The following is a 16,924-nucleotide window of genomic DNA, read 5'->3' as shown; positions in this document are numbered from 1 at the left end:
ATTGCTTATTTTTTAAAACTATTTTAAAATATTTGCCAGAAATGTTTAAACATTTTTGATGCAAACAATTTTTTACTTAATTAGCCCTTGTAGGATATGCACAGATTTCAATATGTTCAATGATACTTTAATGGTCACCTAAACAAACACCACAGTATTTGTTAAATGCGCAGGTCAACCCGAAATTTCTGCAATATCTGTCACTGGATGTTATAAGCAGATGTATATAAACAACCTCTTACCTAGCACCTTTGGAGCATGAGTCATATGTAAAGTGCAATGGTTTCAAAGAATTTTCTAAAAGTATTTTTGCAATAGGAACTCTGGAGACATCCGTAAATTCAATGCTAGATGGAAGTTTGTGGTTAATTAACAAGTAGAGAGATTTGTAGTATCCTGTAAGCAAAGAAAACAAAAACAATCCTTATTTTATGCATCACACCCAATCAGGACTGCTATCCAATATTCACATTTTATAGTCACAAGAATTGTTCAAAACAAATTACAAGTTTGTTGGCACACAGAAAATCCAGGTCAAGACAGTAAAACCTACAATACTAAGTGATTTTCCAAACACAAGCAAAAAACTGGGTAGTTTATATATTAGACTATTAACTATTCCTGTACCAGAAAAAGGTTTGGCACACAACATAATTTAAAATTCACATTATGTTTTTCTTTTTATCCCACTATTTTTTTTACAGCAGGATGACTATCCGGGGAATTATTCTTTCTGAAACTAAACCTTGTAAATGACTCATTAGGAATAAAATTTGGGATATCTCTGCATATAACAGATTTTATACTGTGAAACATCAGTCTCATATTTTAATAGAGATCATGACCATGTAGTTTTGCTTTAAAATGTGATTAGGCAGCAAAAAAAAAAGAAAAGAAAAAGAACTAGAAGGCATGTGAAAAAAAACATCTAGCGCATTTGTGATAAGCAATGTGGGGCTAAAATATTTGGAATGGTTGATAGGGGAGAGGTACAGAATAATTATTTTATACCCTTTGTTATATTTTATTTCATAATAACAACCATGAGTTGCGATCATTATAAGCACATTAATTCTGCTTCAGGACATAAACTGGAACATAATGTGTTCATTTTTACCTTTTTTTTTTTTTTTTTTTTTAACTGACCAGATTTGCAAGTTCAATTTGATCCTTTGCTACAGAAAGAGTTTTGAACGAAGATGGTCAAATCTTCTTTATTTAGCTGAACAAAATCCTTAAAAAACTTCTGCAGGAGCAGAACCAAAAGCTCCAGTTTAGTAGAAATTGCTCAAACAAGAAAGAGAGGGGCATATGTAGGAGACAACTAGTTACTGCTCCTACTCTAAAAACCATACACCCTCTAGTACTGATATCATTCTACAGGAGCATGTGCTAAAAATAAAGGTATTGACAAAATAAGGTTTGGCAGTTTATGTTTCAACACCATTTTTATAACACGTCAATAGTAGGAAACCAGTAATTGCAAATTAGTAAACGTACTTTTCCTCCATGACTACCACCATGTTAACCAGAACTTTTTAACAAGTTCCAGTCTACATCAGGGTTCTTTAGCCTAAAGTCCAGGGGTCTAGATGTCCTGATCAAGTCCCTGTAAGACCACCAGTGGTGAGAAGCTTTCTGAGAGCTAATATAGTTAAATCTAAATATGGTTGTGACAAATAATAAATAACAGGGATAGGTTTATGGGGCAAAATTTGCATAGGACAAAGTTGCACCAATATCATTCTGCCAACATCTACTACATGTACTATGTATAAGAGAAAATAAAAATAGCAACCATAAAAGAGAGATTATACAAGAAATCTAAAGTTGAAAAAGTTACATAAGAAAATAGCAAGTAAAATCACTGAACGTTTTGTTTTTAGGGGGAAAAAAGGGATAACTTTACCAATAAATTCAGCACAGTGAAAAGACAACTTTTTATCACTAACTATATATCCAGGGAAAAATATCAACACTGTGTGACACGTTTAGAAGAAGCATTTTGCGGCATAATTTGGCTACACAATGCTTCAGAAGGGTTTTCAAATCACATACATATTTTTCACACCGGAATATACTGACCTTTTTGAATCATGTAGTGCAAAATTTGTTCAACTAAAGATGCCACCAATGTGGGATTTTGCAGAATAGGCAAATATGTATTCTCTGATGAAAATACTTCCACCATTCTCATAGGTAGTGCAACATTCAAACTGTCATCCTGGCAGTGCTGTAATAACCTACAGGTGGAAGTGAATACATGCAGAATAGTTAGAACGGAACAGACGATTAGGTTGCCTAACACTGCACTGTTCTGCAAACAGAGCCAGAAAACAAACCTTAGTAAACATGTTTCAATACAATCTTGTTGTTATACTATACATTTTATTTCAAATGTATGAATCCACAGTACCAAAACTACATTTTATTTCATTCATATGAAAGAGCAGTAAATCATATTGTTTTTTTTTGTAGTTCTTTATCATTCTCATTTGCTAATAGGTACTACAATGATCAGCAGCTGATAGATAACAATTGCTCATTTTACCTATTGGCCAATGAACATCAATAAAAATTGCTTGGTAGCCAATGATCATTGATGGGATGTACCGATTAACCAATAAGCATTAACAGGAAGAACGTATCGGTCAAGGAGCATTAGGAAATACTCATCAGCCAATGGGCAATAAGTGCTTTATGGGCTTCTCAATGTCGGAGGACTCAGAGGGATGCTCTAAGTTTAGCGCATAGGACCAACAGACTTCTATTAAACCATGCCATTTGTGTTACCTGCTCCATTTGTAATATTGACGTCAGAAGTGACCCTGCAATTATTTTGGTGCCAAAACCTTTAGGGAAGGTGTTGAAAGGCCACTCCCTTATTCTTATGAAAGCCATGGCATTTTTGCCTATGATCAGCTTTCCTGGTTTAGACCCCTGCTTAAATCTTGATTTACACTCCAAGGCTTTGGATTGAGGACTGATTTACTGGCTGGGGACTTCTGGAACAAAACTTTAACTATCCTTTTTCCTGCTTCTTCTGCTGTGATGTTTGGATCTTGACAGATACTCTGGTATTAAACTTTGCCCTGTCCCTGACATCCGTTTACATCACATCTCCTTCTAGCCTGGTTCCAGACACCTAACAAGGATAATCATATATTGCCTTATACTTATAGACTTGACTACAGTGTACTCCTGTAGCTCTTCAACAGCCGATCTTAAACCAAAATTGCAGAAGCACACTCGAGTTACAGTGTATGTTGCAAACAGCAAAATTGGCTGTTTTAAACCTGAAGATTCTGTACATAAATTTAGCCCATATGTTAAACATATACAGCTGGTCTCATTCTGATTAAATTAAGTGAGATCATAATGAATAGTCAACTTTACTGAAAAAAACAGGTCTCTATAAATGAAGTGCAGCAAGATATTTAAATAAACTTTAAATCTCAAACCAAATAGATTTTAGTACAACACCAATTCGGAAAAAGTTGGGACAGTATGGAAAATGCAAAAAAAAAAAAAATCAAATCACTTGAAAATTCATTATACTATTATTGAAAACACTTTATTAGCACATTATTTGATGTTTTACTTTGTAAATTTAATGTATTTTTTTAAATATACACTCATTTCAAATCTGATGACTGCAACACACTCCAAAAAAGTTGGGACAGTAGAGTTGTTTACCACAGTGTAACATCACCTTTTCTTTTAATAACACTTATTAAGTGTTTGGGCACTGAAGACACCAGTTAAGTATAGCACACAGAATTTCCTCTATTCCGCCATTATACACGTCTTTAGCTGTGAAACTGTACAGGCCTTTGCTGCCTTATTTTGTGCTTCATAATGCGCCACACATTCTCAATCGGAGACAGGTCAGGTCTGCAGGCAGGCCATGCTAGCACCCACACTATCTGTTTATGCAACTATGTGCTTGTAATCCAGGCAGAATGTGGTTTGGCATTGCCCTGCTGGAAAATGCAGTGACGAACCTGGAAAAGAGGACATCTGGGTGGCAGCATATGTTGCTCCAAAATGTAAACAAAAAAGGATAAGCGGAGCACTGGCTATATAAAAACTTGAATTTTTATTCCAAAAATTGTTAAAAGTTTCAGAATACACACAGTGAAGAAAAATAAAAGGAGTCAGCAAGCCCAGCTGACATGTTTCAGCTATACACCGTTGTCAAAGCTGATATAGTTCAGAAGAAACTCCCCGCCTCTTAAAACTACAAAATGGCTCCTATTGGTTGATAAATCTTTGTACATATTAACCTTTTCTTGGCCCCTATCGGTATACCAAGAAATATACACATTATAATATTAGACCATAGTCAATCATGCTATATAACTCATTTAAAAGTTTACAAAAGTAGGTAGCAATATAAGGTGGACTTCAAAGGACAGATTAACACAATAAAAAAAATTACAATTGTAACAAAGCAAATGTTTCAAACGGCATCATATCTAGACTTAGTGGGGCCATGAGATATTACTTCCACATAATTATTAATTAAGACACGTAAAATTAAAAAGAGGGTGAAACACAAACGGATATTACAGATACAAAAAAATATATATCATATTGTTTTTATTCACTCCTCTAATTATATAGTCTAGTAGCATCAATAGACCGACTCATATTACATTTTAGTAACTCCTCCTAAGAGAAAACTAAATGCTGATTAACACAGTAGTATAGTTAAAAGGTGAAGATGTGAGATTCCAACCTATACTAACATATGCGTGTACCATGTGTGTGTGTAAACGGGATGAAAATATAAGGCAAAGTTGTTGCTATTCCTTAACTGGTCAGACACTAGTCTGTGATAGTACAACCCATTAACTTAATGTGTGCTAAATGATGCAATGGTTTGCTATTCTTACTACAACAAAGTTAAAAGATATCTCAAAATATTCAACCCTGTAGCATGGCTTGATTTAAGCACGCCACTCACAAAGGAAAGAAGTTTCTTAATTTCTCACTGACACTGAGTGCAGGCATTGTAGTACACATATGGAAACTGTCTATAGAGATACTAGGAGAGGCTATTGGCCAAAAAATAATCAAGTCATAATTTGAATTTAACCCTTGTGGGTATCTAGTTTTTAAAGTTAATATCCAGTAGACTTCTTGTTTAGCCAGTAGCCTCTCCCTGTCACCCCCTGTAGGTGGAGGGAGAATCCTTTCTATACAGGTCCATCTGAAGGTACCAGCACATTTGTTATGGTGTTGTACAAAATGCTGTACCAGGGGAGTACTGGCATGTCCTGTCCTAATGCTAGAAAGGTGCTCCCTGATCCTAGATCTAGCTTTGCGGGTCGTAAGACCAATGTATTGTCTATCACACTCAATACAAGTGATAAGATATGTTACAAAGGTAGACCTACAGTTGAGGCACATATTCTTTGTGTAGGTTTGACCTGTGACTGAGGATCTTAATGATTTACCCAAATGAACTTTCTCACCTGCCACACAATTCATTATTTTGGTGAAGGTCATGCCTATATTACTCCCTACACACTGTGTACCGAAACCCAAACAGCACAGAATAAGGGCCTCAGGACTAATCAAGAGTAATAGAAACACAAGATACACCTCAAATACTACAAACACAGTGGAACCTAGATATACTACACAAACTACAGATATGGTAGAACCTGGATATACCACACAAACAGTAAATATAGTGGAACCCACAGAAGTACCAAATAGGAGAGAGAGTATAGAACTCAATCAGGTTCCCCCCCCCCCCCACGAAGGAAACTGGCGGGGGGGGGGCAAGGTACAAGAGGGGCTTACAAAGGGGGCTATTCCCTACATAGAAACCAGAGATATTAATGGATATTCACTTTAAAAACATAAATTATGCTTACCAGATAATTTCCTTTCCTTCTGTATGAGGAGAGTCCACGGCTTCATTCCTTACTTGTGGGAATACAGAACCTGGCCACCAGGAGGAGGCAGACACCCCAGCCAAAGGCTTAAATACCTCCCCCATTTCCCTCATATCCAAGTCATTCTACCAAGGGAACAAGGAACAGTAGGAGAAATATCAGGGTATAAATGGTGCCAGAAGAACAAAACAAATTTAAGTCCACCCATCGGAGAATACCGGCGTGGGCCCTGGACTCTCCTCAAGAAGGAAAGGAAGAAGGAAAGGAAATTATCTGGTAAGCATGATTTATGTTTTCCTTCTTAATATGAGGAGAGTCCACAGCTTCATTCCTTACTTGTAGTAAACATATACCCAAGCTCCAGAGGACACTGAATGAACAGGAGGGCGAAAAAGGAGGCGGACCCAATTCTGAGGGCACAACAGCCTGCAAAACCTTTCTCCCAAAAGCTGCTTCAGCCGAAGCAAAAATGTCAAACTTGTAAAATTTAGAAAAGGTGTGTAAGGAGGACAAGGTAGCCGCCCTACAAATCTGATCCATAGAGGCCTCATTCTTGAAAACCCAAGAGGAAGCCACTGCTCAAGTTGAATGAGCCTTAATCCTCTGAGGAGGCTTATGTCCCACTGTATTATAAGTTAAGCGAATAATGCTCCTGAACCGAAACGATAAGGATGTGGACGAGGCCTTCTGCCCCTACGCTTCCCAGAATAGACAACAAACAAAGAAGAAGTCTGACTAAACTCTTTCGTAGCCTGAAGATAGAACTTCAAGGCCCGAACCACATCCAAATTATGAAGTAACCGTTCCTTGGAGAAGAAGAACCTTAATCTCCTGATTGATGTTGCGATCTGAAATGACCTTAGGAAGAAAACCTAACCCAGTACGAAGAACAGTCTTATCAGCGTGAAATACTAGGTAAGGAGACTCACATTGCAAGGCAGCCATTTCAGAGACTCTGCGTGCCGAAGCAATAGCCAGTAGAAAAAGAACCTTCCAAGACAGTAATTTAATGTCAACTACATGCATAGGCTCAAACGGAGCCTTCTGCAAAACTTTAAGAACAATATTTAAACTCCAAGGAGGAGCGCTAGACCTAAACACAGGCCTGATTCTAGCCAGAGTCTGAACAAAAGACTGAACATCTGGAAGCTCAGCGAGCTTCTTGTGCAGTAAAACAGATAGGGAAGAAATCTGTCCCTTAAGGGAGCTAGCAGAAAGGCCCTTCTCCAGACCATCCTGGAGAAAGGAAAGAATCCTGTTAACACTGACCGTATGCCAGGGGAATCCACTCTCTTCACACGAGAATAAGTAGGTCCTCCACACATTATGATAGATGCGACGAGTAACCAGCTTACGAGCTTGAATGAGAGTATCGATAACTCTCTCAGAAAAACCTATTTTGGCTAGGACTAAGCGTTCAATCTCCACAAAGTCAGCCAGAATCTAGATTTTGATGAACAAAAGGCCCTTGTTCCAGCAAATCCCTGCGACAAGGTAACTTCAATGGAGGAGATGGCGACACCCCCACTAGATCCGCAAACCACATCCTTCGCGGCCACGATAGAGCAATCAGTATCACTGATGCCTGCTTCTGCTTGATGTGGGCCACTACTCGAGGAAGGAGAGGTAATGGCAGAAAAAAACATAATTTATGTAAGAACTTACCTGATAAATTAATTTATTTCATATTGGCAAGAGTCCATGAGCTGGTGACATATGGGATATACAATCCTACCAGGAGGGGCAATAAATACACCCCTCACCAAATCCACAATTCAGTTTAACGAATAGCCAAGTAGTGGGGTGATAAAATAAGGAGTAACAAAGCATACAAAAAGAGGAACTGGAAGTAAAATTGTGCTTTTATACAAAATCATAACCACCAAAAAAAAGGGTGGGCCTCGTGGACTCTTGCCAATATGAAATAAATTAATTTATCAGGTAAGTTCTTACATAAATTATGTTTTCTTTCATGTAATTGGCAAGAGTCCATGAGCTAGTGACGTATGGGATAGAAATAACCAAGATGTGGAAGACCACAGAAGAGTCACTAGAAAGGGAGGGATAAAATAAAAACAGCTATTTCCGCTGAAAAAATTAAATCCACAAAAAAAGTCCCTCAGAAATTTCACATAAATTTCAAGAAAAAAACTTAAATCATAAGCAGAAGAATCAAACTGAGACAGCTGCCTGAAGAACTTTTCTACCAAAGACTGCTTTAGAAGAAGCAAATACATCAAAATGGTAAAATTTAGTGAATGTGTGCAAAGAAGACCAAGTTGCTGCTTTGCAAATCTGATCAACCGAAGCTTCATTCTTAAAAGCCCAAGAAGTGGCGACTGATCTAGTAGAATAAGCTGTAATTCTCTGAGGCGGAGACTATCCCGCCTCCAAATAAGCCTTGTGAATTAAAAGTTTTAACCGAGATGCCAAAGAAATGGTAGAGGCTTTCTGACCTTTCCTAGGACCAGAAAAAAACAACAGACTAGAAGTCTTCCTGAAATCTTTAGTAGCTTCGACATAATATTTCAAAGCTCTTACAACATCCAAAGAATGTAAAGATCTTTCAAGAGTATTCTTAGGATTAAGACACAAGGAAGGAACAACAATTTCCCTACTAATGTTGTTAGAATTCACAACCTTAGAAAGAAATTTAAACGAAGTCCGCAAAACAGCCTTATCCTGATGGAAAATCAGAAAAGGAGACTCACAAGAGAGAGCAGACGATTCAGAAACTCTTCTAGCTGAAGAGATAGCCAAAAGAAACAACACTTTCCAAGAAAGTAGTTTAATATCCAAAGAATGCATAGGCTCAAAAGGAGGAGCCTGCAAAGCCTTCAAAACCAAATTAAGACTCCAAGGAGGAGAGACTGAGTTAACAACAGGCTTGATACGAACCAAAGCCTGAACAAAACAGTGAATATCAGGAAGTTTAGCAATCTTTCTATGAAATAAAACAGAAAGAGCAGAGATTTGTCCCTTCAAAGTACTTGCAGACAAACCTTTATCCAAACCATCCTGAAGAAACTGTAAAATTCTAGAAATTCTAAAAGAATGCCAAGAGAATTTATGAGAAAAACACCATGAAATATAAGTTTTCCAAACCCGATAATAAATCTTCCTTGAAACAGACTTACGAGCCTGTAGCATAGTATTAATCACTGATTCAGAGAAACCTCTATGACTAAGCACTAAGCGTTCAATTTCCATACCTTCAAATTTAGCGATTTGAGATCCTAATGGAAAAACAGACGGTCTGGCCTTAAAGGAAGTGGCCAAGGTTTGCAACTGGACATCCGGACAAGATCTGCATACCAAAACATGTGAGGCCATGCTGGTGCTATCAGAAACACATACGATTGTTCCATTATGATCTTGGAGATCACCCCTGGAAGAAGAACTAGAGGCGGAAAAATGTAAGCAGGTTGGTAAAACCAAGGAACTGCTAACACATCCACCATCTCCGCCTGAGGATCCCTGGACCTGGAAAAAAGACTATACCGCAGGTAAGACAAACTTCCTAAAACATGATTCCCATAATGAAACTGCCAGACTGCAAAGGGAAATATACATAGACCTGACTCATGGCAAATATAAGAAAAATACATATATTTAAAACTTTATATTAATACATAAAGCGCCAAACCATAGCTGAGAGTATCTTAAATAATGATACATACTTACCGAAAGACACCCATCCACATATAGCAGATAGACAAACCAGTACTGAAAACTATCAGCAGAGGTAATGGTATATTAGAGTATATCATCGATCTGAAAATGGAGGTAGGTGATGAATCCCTACGACCGATAACAGAGAACCTTTGAAAAGATTCCCTGCGAGGGAAACCATAAAATCAATAGGCGACACTCTCTTCACATCCCTCTGACAAACACTGTACTCTGAGAGCAATTGGGCTTCAGAATGCTTAGAAGCGCTTATCATAGAAGAAATCATAAAAATAAAGCACAAACTTACTTCACCACCTCCATAGGAGGCAAAGTTTGTAAAACTGAATTGAGGGTGTGGTGAGGGGTGTATTTATAGGTATTTTGAGGTTTGGGAACCTTTGCTCCTCCTGGTAGGATTATATATCCCATACGTCACTAGCTCATGGACTCTTGCCAATTACATGAAAGAAAGGTATATTAGACTGAACCTCCAAGGCACCACAAATGCATCGATTAGCTCCGCCTAAGGATCCCTAAATCTTGACCCATACCTGGGTAGCTTAGTATTGAGACGAGACGTCATGAGATCTATCTCCGGAGTCCCCCATCTGTTGCATATCTCCGCAAACACATCGGAATGGAGAGACCATTCCCCCGGATGAAAGGATTGTCTGCTGAGAAAATCCACTTCCCAGTTGTCCACACCCGGAATGTGGATCGTTGACAGCGAACAGTTGTGGGCGTCCGACCACTCCAGAATCCGAGATACCTCCCTAATTGCTAGGGAGGTCCTCATTCCTCCCTGGTGGTTGATGTAAGCCACTGAGGTGATATTGTCTGATTGGAATCTGACAAACTGGGACGAACCCAGACGGGGCCAAGCCTTCAGAGCATTGAAGATTGCTCGAAGTGATCTGGACAGAGCCACCAAGAGAGCGATTCTCTCTACCAGTTGTCCAGAGAGATTTGTTGAAACAGATCCAAATGATTGCCGTTCCACTGTCTCAGCATGCACAGCTGTAACGGTCTAAGACGAAACCTGGCAAAGGGAATTATGTCCATGCTGGACACCATGAGACCAATCACCTCCATACACTGCGCCACAGAGGGCCTTGAGTCTGCCGGAGTCTGCTTGCAGCGTCTCTGGTAAAATATCCTCATGACTAGCGAGTCTATTATAGTGCCCAGGAATTCTACCCTGGTGCTTGGAATAAGAGAACTCTTTTCTAAGTTTAACTTCCATCCATGGGATTGAAGAAGAGAGAGAAGAGATTCCAAATGTTCTTCTGCTAGATGAAAGGATGGTGCTTGTACCAGAATATCGTCCAAGTAAGGTGCTACTGCAATGCCCTAAGTTCTGACCATGGCTAAGAGAGCCCCCAGAACCTTTGTGAAATTTCTTGAGGCAGTAGCTAGGCCAAATGGAAGAGCAATAAACTGGAACTGCTGGTCCAGGAAAGCAAACCTTAGGAACTGAAAGTGTTCTCTGTGGATTGGGACATGAACTGTCCCTTCTGAACTAAGGGAAGGATAGACCTTATCGTCTCCATCTTGAACGGGGGGACGTTGAGAAACTTGTTTAACCACTTTAGGTCCAGAATCGGGGGCGGAATGTTCCCTCCTTCTTTAGGACCAAGAAAAGGTTTGAGTAGTATCCCAAGCCTCGTTCCTCGTATGGGAACCAGGACAATGACTCCTGAGGAGGATAGACCCCGAACGCACCCCAGAAAGGTATCCCTCTTCTCTGGTTTTGATGACAGATTTGAAAGAAGTAATCTGCCCTTGAGTGGAAGAGACTTGAACCCAATTCTGTAACCCTGAGCAATGACCACAGGGAACCAAGGATCCTGCATATCCCTGAACCAAGCCTCTGAGAAGAGCTAAAGTCTGCCCCCTACCTGATCCATAGATGGACCGGGGGCAACCCCTTCATGCTGATTTAGTCTCAACGGGCTTCTTGCTCTGCTTGGACTTATTCCAGGACTGAGCCGACTTCCAAGTCTTAGGTTGCTCGGTCTTAGCGGAGGATTGCTGGCGCTGGGATTTATCAGCACGAAAGAAACGAAAATTATTAGATTGTCCCTTAGATCTGTTCTTTTTATCTTGCGGTAGGAAGACACCCTTGCCCCCTGTAACAGTGGAAATAATGGAGTCCAGGCCTGGACCAAACAAAATCTTACACTTGAATGGAAGGGAAAGGAGTCTGAACTTGGAAGTCAAGTTCGCAGACCAGGACTTCAGCCACAGAGCCCGGCGGGCCTGAACAGAAAACCAAGTTTTAGCATTTAAAACGAAAAATTAGCATATTCGCCTCACAAATAAAAATAATTAGCGACCCTTAAAGCCTTAATTCTATTAATAATATCGAGGGGACCTTCCACCTCGTTCAGTTCCGATAAGGAGTCACACCAGTAGGTAGCGCCTGGTGGAAATAAATATCTCGAATGTTGAAACATCTGTCTTAACAGAGTTTCCATCTTTTTATCCTTTGGCTCTTTGAACAACGAACTATCCTCCAGTGGGATAGTAGTGCATTTTGCAAGTGTGGAGACAGCGCCATCCACCTTAGGGACAGAACTCCACAACTCCATTTGAGAGTCCAGGACCGGGAAGAGTTTCTTAAAGGCAGACAAAGGGGTGAAGCAAGAACCAATCCTCTCCCATTCGTTCTTAATAATGTTTGCCATCTTTAAAGGAACAGGGAAAGTCTGAGGAACAACCCTGTCTTTGTAAACTCTATCCAGTTTAGGAATTAAAGGTTCTTCAGGCAGTTTGGCCTCTGGAACCTATAAATTAGCCAGAACTTCCTTTAAAAGAAAGCGCAAGTGCTCCATCCTAAATCTAAAATCTGATTCCTCCGCAATCGGAGGCTTAGAGGCAGCCGATCCAGACCCAGAAAAGTTCACACTCTGAAGTATCAGAAAGAACTTCATCATCAGATAACCGTCTATCAGCTATAGCCAATAAACTAGATGACCCCTGGGAAGGATAGCAATATTTGACTTTCGCTTGCGCTTAGCAGGGCGAGGTAAAGCACTAATGGCCGCAGACACCGGTGTTTGTAACTGTGCAGTGAAGTCTGGAGGTAAAAGGCCTCCTCCAGATGGAGGATCAGGCGTGCTATGGGAAACTGCATGTGTATTAGGAGATAAAAGCAGGTTGCGCGGGGGCGTGTCTGGGCCAGGGTCCAAGATGGCCGCTAAACTGGGAGCTCTGCAATTCAGAATTACAATCCGCCTGTGATCTGAATAATAAATAACCATTCAGCAAGCAATCATACTTCAAGACATAGAGGACTCTTTGCTGTGTGGAATAATGTAAAAATGTGTACATAGAGCAACAGGACTTCCCAGACTGGACAGCTGAGTGTCTTTGGCGGCCTCTGAGAAGAGAGAGCTCAGCTCTCCCCCCCCCCCGGGGAACCGGGTAAGCAGAGATTATCGACACTCTCTGCCTAATTGCCTATACTGAACATGGGGGATTTATGTGCAATTCTACAAGAACTGATGACCTCTTTTGAGCGCAAAATGTGCGCTAGATTAGACCATTTCTTGTCCCTCATGGAGCATACACACTTGGGCGAGGCGGCACCTATACTTGAAACACAGACGGATGCAGAGCTAGAAGCCGTGGCCACAGGAAAGCTACTACATTTGTATGCACCTCCCGAGCTGGGAGGCCAAATCTACATACGGCCCAACATAAGTGTGAGTACCCTGCCTTCTATTGTGTCCCAGGGGGAAGCGGCAGGCCCTCTAGAGGAAGACAAGAAGGAGGCAGTTGCTGTGACCGTTGAGGTGGAGAGTGGAGTGCCTACGGACGGTGACAGAGCTGAAGTGATGGTTGCCTCTACTGCAGGGACGTATGATTACTCTCCCACAACCCCTCCGCATATCTCAGGATTGAGGACGCTTACCCGACTGTACATTGTTAGTGACAGACCCACATCGCAGTATCATCGATCCGGGGAGCGCAAGGTTGTTTCTGGTATGCAGGTCAGCATGTGGTCTCCCCTCGGAGAGTTTGGTTCCCAGTCCGGTCCTGCTCCATATCGGCGTCTGCAACAGAGCATTTTGATAGGGAGTCCGGACCATGCTGCAGCCTGCCTTTTGGAGGGACCGAGTTTTTACAATATTTCCAGGGTTGGGGTTGGTTAGGGGAGGAGGCCTATTTAACAAGCAGGCCCCGGTAGGGGCTTGTATGTAAATTTCATGCCGCTATAAGGTTCCAGCATTTTGGCTAACGTCCGCTTTAGGTCTTTCCACAATCACAAGAGACATACTCATGTGCATTAATGGTAGCACAATTAACTGTACAGATGGGCGCTGTTCACCCAGGAGGGATTAATGAGAAGTGATATAAGTCAAAGTTCCACATTAGTGTTAGCCCATGCAGGACTGGTACCGAATGAATAGGACTTTATGATCATACTCTGGATGAAGGCTTCTTAGTTGGATATAATCATAGTATGATTTGCAAAAAGTGGATGCTTCATTTGGACAGTAAGATGTGTACAATTATATGCAATGCTGTTGCTACTGTTTTTCTTTCCATTACATGATATGCTATGAAGTTATTCTGGGGCTTTTGAGGGTGGGGGGCTTTGACCTCCCATATCATCCATATGTTTATCCATGCTGCTGTCTAGGTTAAAAGATATGTGTGGAGTAAATTTCCCATGGCCACTTTGTATTTACTTATTCCCTCAAAACGTGCACCCGGCTAACGTGGGGCCCGAGAGCGACCTAGAATATTATATGGTGCAAAAATAAGAGGTGGTTGAGTTTGCACCTTAAACATTTTCCTAAATTCTGCACATCCTGTAACCCCTTGCATTAGGTGTCTGTGTAACTTGAGGCCCCTAGAAGCCCATAATATTTTGGAGGGCATGGTGGCATGATATAATGTATATTCTTCTTTAGAGATGTTTAAGTCCAACTCAGATGGCAATTACTTGTATTATATTGTGCATTTTTGCACCCTATATAAGATTGGGCCCAAGCGTGGCCATATTACCCCTCCCCCCAATTTCATAATCCTATAACTTGTATTAAATTGTTATATGTTCTGCTGTGAATACTAATGTATTGTGACAGATTTATATGTTTGTTGAAACCAGTGATGTTATATTTCTATGCACTTGCTAACAGGTTTTAGTAATTTCCTTAATTTTTTCCGCAATTTGAGGCTTTACATAAGCCTATAGTAACATTACAGGTATATGGAGAAACTAAACTTAACACCCTCTCAATGTAGTCCTCACCACTTATCCCTTTAATGGGGTATGTGCCCTTTTTATATTTTTAGAGGGATGGTTTCTACAGTATCTGAAGTTAAATATTGTGGACTCTCAAGGACCTACATGCTCTTGCTCAAAACCTTTCTACAAAAACCAGGTCTCAGAATTCATATTTATTAAGTTATTTTTGACTTGTCCAAGCTAACAGGTCTTGAAAAAGTTCCAGCACGGAACGAAACGTACGTCGAGCAAGGAAGCTGTAACATTGCTCTTAAACAGTTTTACTTATATTTGATTTTATCCAGTGAGGCCGCATTTGTTGTGTAATCATAACGTTATAGATTACACCTAGCGGGCTGAGGATTTTATTTAATACGAGGTGAATAAGCCTTGTTATAGTAATATTTAAAACCTGCATAAGAGACTTTTCGCTGTATTGGGAGAAAGGTTTTCTATAACCTACGCAAACTCACCAATAGCGGGGAAGCGACTTGCGGAAGCTGCCACCGGATTGGTCAGAATCCAACACACCCACAGTCAGCTGGACTACTGATGTCGCACGCTACGCTATTGAAGTGGAAAAGAAGGAGAATCTATCGGGTGATACTGTACATTGTTTGTTTTAATCTTATACATTGTGAGTGTGTTTCTTATCGTGTGATATATGTGTTTTGTATAATAAACCTGTACAGACTGTCTGCACTTAGATGCGTCTTGGCGCTCTCTTTTCCTTTTTTTCCTAGAGTATCACAGCAAGTCGTTTGGGACTTAACTAAGAAGCTGCCTGCATTTTAAAGGATACATGGACTTATATTGAACTTTGACTTTTGACATTTGTAAGATCTTATTTATTTTATTTTCTTATATATATCGAATGCCATCTTTGCACTACATTTGGGATAATACCTATAGGTATATATAAATATTAATACTCACCAGAGGAAAATGTATACATAAGTTTTAAGCAGCGCCTTGTATATCTGTTTTTGTTTCTTTTAGGTTTATACATAAAACGAGGTCTCACACATGGCTTTATGCATATTCTCCTGAAAAGAATCTACTGCTGTTCAAGGTTTCTAAGACATTCCTATGTATTGTCTGTATGAGTCTGGTTGTATTTCTATAGGCGTGTTGCCATGATTAATGTCCGATTTTGTTTTTGTATGTTCTGAATAACTCAATAAAAATTATTTCAAAAAAAAAAAAAAAAAAAAAAAAAAAGCAGGTTGCGCACCTCAGGCGACGGGGACCCCTCAGAGGTGGAAGGCTCAGTGGTATCAAACATGTTAACCTTTTTTCAAATAATCACTTTTTCTAGGAACGTGGAACATAATTGAGAGGGCAGGTATACCTCGGCCTCCTCACAATATAAACAGGCATTAGTCTTAGGTATAGAGGGAGTACCCTCTAAAACGTCAGAGTCCTCCATAGCTATGGGCGATGTCCTAATATAACAATAATGAACATTATATAAAATAGAAAAACGGCACCTTTATACCCCCAATGGCTGGGGCACTCATCACCTCCTATGACCCAGGCACACAGAGTAAACCGTTTCTCTCCAATAACCAGCACGGTCAGAGAGTAGGAAGTGAAACTACGACTACACCAGGTCACATGGAGCGCAACCCAGGACCGCCTCAGCTAAGGTAAAGCGTGCCAAGCTTGTAAAGCTGCGCAGCTCTAAAGTGAAAGTAACCTGAATGTTCTAACCTCAGCCTATGAGCCTCAAAAAACATCTCACACATAATGAAGTATAAATCAAATAAAAATTTATGAGATTAATCCCCACTGTTCAATAATCCCCTCTCAGGAGATATTAACCCTTGATTCCATACAGATAAAAGGAGCCACACTGTGACCCTGTCTTCTAGCATTACCATATATGTACAAAATGAAACGACCTTATGAGAATCTATGCTGTGGAACAGAAAAACAGCCTCTCAAGTATGACAGTCTTGTAGTATCGCCCCTAACATGGACTTGAGTGATGAAAGCAGGCAGTGAAACTCGTCAACACTGATTGCTTAGGAGCTGTTAATACGAGTTTGGATGGTTTCGCAGAAAGACTCTCCCTGCATCTCCAGACCCTAACTTTCGAGCA

The 16,924-nt window shown here is 40.3% G+C and overlaps 1 protein-coding gene across 2 annotated transcripts in view; it reads right to left on the bottom strand.

The window, feature by feature from the left end:
• Positions 1-16,924, bottom strand: part of UBE3C (ubiquitin protein ligase E3C) — a 551,478-nt gene that overhangs the window by 373,852 nt on the left and 160,702 nt on the right. For both annotated transcript variants that reach the window (XM_053713824.1, XM_053713825.1), the window contains exons 7-8: positions 2,086-2,243; positions 243-396 (exon numbers count right to left, since the gene is read on the bottom strand). In XM_053713824.1, the coding sequence (XP_053569799.1) occupies positions 243-396; positions 2,086-2,243 (312 nt within the window). The remainder of the gene's footprint in view (positions 1-242; positions 397-2,085; positions 2,244-16,924) is intronic.

This window comes from Bombina bombina, chromosome 5 (assembly GCF_027579735.1).
Source record: "Bombina bombina isolate aBomBom1 chromosome 5, aBomBom1.pri, whole genome shotgun sequence".
Lineage (NCBI taxonomy): Eukaryota > Metazoa > Chordata > Amphibia > Anura > Bombinatoridae > Bombina > Bombina bombina.
This window is presented reverse-complemented; position numbering and strand designations above follow the sequence as displayed.